Raw genomic sequence first — 3257 nt, forward strand, 5'->3', positions numbered from 1 at the left:
TATAGATCAGCTCCTCCCAGCATGATGTCATATCTGCCTTGTTGGAACATCTTCTTCGACATGTTGAAATCTGTATGTTAGGACAATTTATTCAACATGTCTCTGCTAGGTTGGGTTTATCAAAATGCATGCCAATCTTAGAGAAACTACATGAGAATCTAATTTCTCACTTGTTAGGGTTAGGTTTTTACATTATTATGTATTTATTGTACTTGATATGATCATGGCATTGTGCATAGTTTAATCAATCCTAAATATTTGATCTTTCATGTTTTTCTTAATGTTCGAATTATGCTCGTGAATCTTAGGAGGTGCCAAAGGGGTCTCATTGGTCTAGACCAAAAGTAACTCTTCGTTATTTGTTAAGATACATAATTGTTTATAATATGATATGTGGATTCTAGTTGAATTAATTCTATGTAAAGGAAGACAAAAATAGCTATTGAAATAGCAAATATTTTTATTATACCACATGTAAATACACATGAAAATTAACCGACATTATGGTTAAAGAGTGAAAAATTAATACAAGTTGCAAGAGAAGTAAACAACATTACTCACAATGCAACAATTATGAGGATTATTAGATTTAAGTAAGAGAAAAATTGTCTCTATAGATCTAATCATCCCTACAGACGTTACACCATGTGCATGGGATCCCAAAATATACTATAAGAAGATAGGATTTTATTTGATTCTTTTATTCATTACTATCTCCATAAATAAAATCACACCAAGCAAAGCATCATAGTAACGAGAGTGAGTGAGTCTAAATGTTGGTGGGTGCGCTATGCAAAGCAATGGTTTCCATGGTCAAGCCAGGACCAAATCCAAACAAAACACCCCACTTAAGTCCTTCACCAGTAGTCAACTTCCCTTCCTTCATAGACCTTCTTCTCATCTCATCCAATATAAATAACACACAAGCACTCGACATGTTTCCATACTCACTAAGAACATTTTTTGTCGCATTTAGTTTATCTGAATTCAACCCAACTGTTTTTTCAATCCTCTTCAATATTGCAGGACCACCAGGGTGTGCTACCCAAAACAATGAATTCCAATCACTAATTCCAAGCGGATGGAATGCTTCTTCCAGACTCTTCACAATATTCTCACCAATCAATTCCGGAACATTTTCTTTCAAATGAAATGTGAGTCCCACTTCACGCAAGTGTCCTTCAATTGCACCTTCAGAGTTTGGTAGAATAGTTTCGGAAGCCGAAACAAGATAAAACAACGGTTTTTCAATTCTTTCATCAGGGTTTGATCCAACGATCACAGATGAAGCACCATCACCAAAGAGTGCTTGTCCAACTAACGAATCCAAGTGATTTTCATTAGGACCACGGAATGTAACAACAGTTAATTCAGAACAAACAACGAGGACACGTGCACCAAGGTTGTTCTCAGCAAGATCTTTGGCGAGACGAAGAACAGTTCCTCCAGCGAAACAACCTTGGTGATATAACATAAATCGTTTTATGGATGGATTTAGGTTTAAGAGTTTGACGAGTTGATAATCAGCACCAGGCATGTCGACACCTGAAGTTGAACAAAAAATGAGATGAGTTATCTCTGATTTTGGTCTTCCCCATTCTTGTATGGCTTTTGATGCTGCTTTTTCTCCTAACTTTGGTACTTCTTCAACTAATATGTCTTGGCGTGCGTCTAGAGATGATTCCTCATAACTGGATATGTTTGGATTTTCTTTCAACATTTCTTCTGTCAAGTGCATGTAACGTTTCTTTATCATTGACTTCTCACCTGTTAAAGCAGAGAAAAATACTTAAGTTGAAGCGACATGCATGCATGCGTGTCTAGCATATATAATATACATGAAGGAAGTATTACAAAAACAAAAACATATATTCATGAAAACATGCATGCATGTATATACGAGCTTACATATACGCTTCAATTTATCCTTGAGTTGAGGCATGTGGTTGCTGTTAGTAACTCGGAAGTAATAATCTGTAAAATCAGATTGATAAATGCAATTTGGTGGAGTTGCGGTTCCAATAGCTAAAATGGTTGCAGTTCCACGGGCTCTTTGGGTCTCTCTTATTTCATCTAAGTGTGCCATTTTAATTGGAAATGGAGGGGTATGAAGATTGTTGATAGAGAGTACTGGAAAATGCAAATGCAGTTGATGTAGCTATTGGCTGATTAGTATCCTATTTATACAGAAGTAATATTGTTACTATAAGTCTATAAGGGGGTTAGTTCGCCATCACGTGCTCCAGAAAAGTTGAACACTATCCAAACCTAACATATACCACTTTCTATTTTCTTATAGTGTGTTCTTATTCATTGATGTGTTGCAATTTTCCTCTAATTCGAGCAGCCAATCAAGACCACAAAAGTGTCCAACAACTTCAACAATAGATATGCTCTTAACCAACTTGTCAACATATCACGTGCTCCAAACAAGATATATCAAAACATTATGTAACTTCTTATTTTCTTCTATTTTGTAAGCTGCCACCACATTATTTCCGTTTCAATTGAAAATGGGTGAAGTTTCCATTTTTTTAATTTATATTTTTAAGTTCTAGAAAAAATCATATATAATTAATTATGTTTAAAAAATGACATATCAATAAAAAATAAATACATCATCAATTTTAAATATAAAATATAAAAAAGAGACCAAAATATTTGAATTTAAAATAAGAAAACTAATTCATTCAGGTTTAATGGTGATGCACTGAGTGTCATCCAATAAGAATATATCATTCTGTACAGTATTGCATCACCCCTTTTCTCATTCATGAATCATGTAAAATATGAAACTAAAACTATAATCAAACCTTTTTTTTAATTATGCCAGGTTTTCTAAAAAAAATGACATTGATTTAGAAATTAATTACTTATTAAATAAAATTCATGAAATTATTAAACAAATGTAATTGAAGAGCGGTGGTGGTTACGGGAAAACATGAAAAATTTATGAAAAAAGGGGGAAAATCTATTGTTTAATCATGTATATTTATGTTATAGGATGTCAAAATTAATGTTTCATTTTAGAAAAAACGAGTAAAAAAAACTTATAATATTTCAAAAAATAATTTTGTAAAATCTATTTTCAAAATTTTTAATAAAAACATTTTTTAAAGCTGAAACAAATTAATCATAAATATTATAATTCTATTAAATAATCGTATAAATCTAGTTTACACTAACAATGCTTAATATTTAATCTCTACAATTTTTTTGTTACTTTTTTTAATATACTAGAAAAAAAAGGTTTTTGA

The 3257-nt window shown here is 32.2% G+C and overlaps 1 protein-coding gene across 1 annotated transcript; it reads right to left on the reverse strand.

Moving 5' to 3' along the window:
* Window positions 1–485: 485 nt before the first annotated feature.
* Window positions 486–2164, reverse strand: LOC131661371 (chalcone synthase 2-like). Its single transcript, XM_058930900.1, has 2 exons — window positions 1909–2164; window positions 486–1767 (listed from the first exon to the last, which is right to left on the reverse strand). Exons 1-2 carry the CDS (start codon window positions 2084–2086, stop codon window positions 770–772), a joined length of 1176 nt encoding a protein of 391 aa, XP_058786883.1. The 5' UTR covers window positions 2087–2164; the 3' UTR covers window positions 486–769.
* Between the last annotated feature and the right edge of the window lie 1093 nt (window positions 2165–3257).

Source organism: Vicia villosa, linkage group LG3, assembly GCF_029867415.1.
Source record: "Vicia villosa cultivar HV-30 ecotype Madison, WI linkage group LG3, Vvil1.0, whole genome shotgun sequence".
Classification (NCBI taxonomy): Eukaryota; Viridiplantae; Streptophyta; class Magnoliopsida; order Fabales; family Fabaceae; genus Vicia; species Vicia villosa.

Coding starts and splice junctions, on each gene's coding strand:
- LOC131661371 (XM_058930900.1), bottom strand. CDS start 2,086: ATGGCACACTTAGATGAAATAAGAGAGACCCAAAGAGCCCGTGGAACT. Junction 1,768..1,908: donor GGATAAATTGAAGCGTATAT/GTAAGCTCGTAT, acceptor CTGCTTTAACAG/GTGAGAAGTCAATGATAAAG.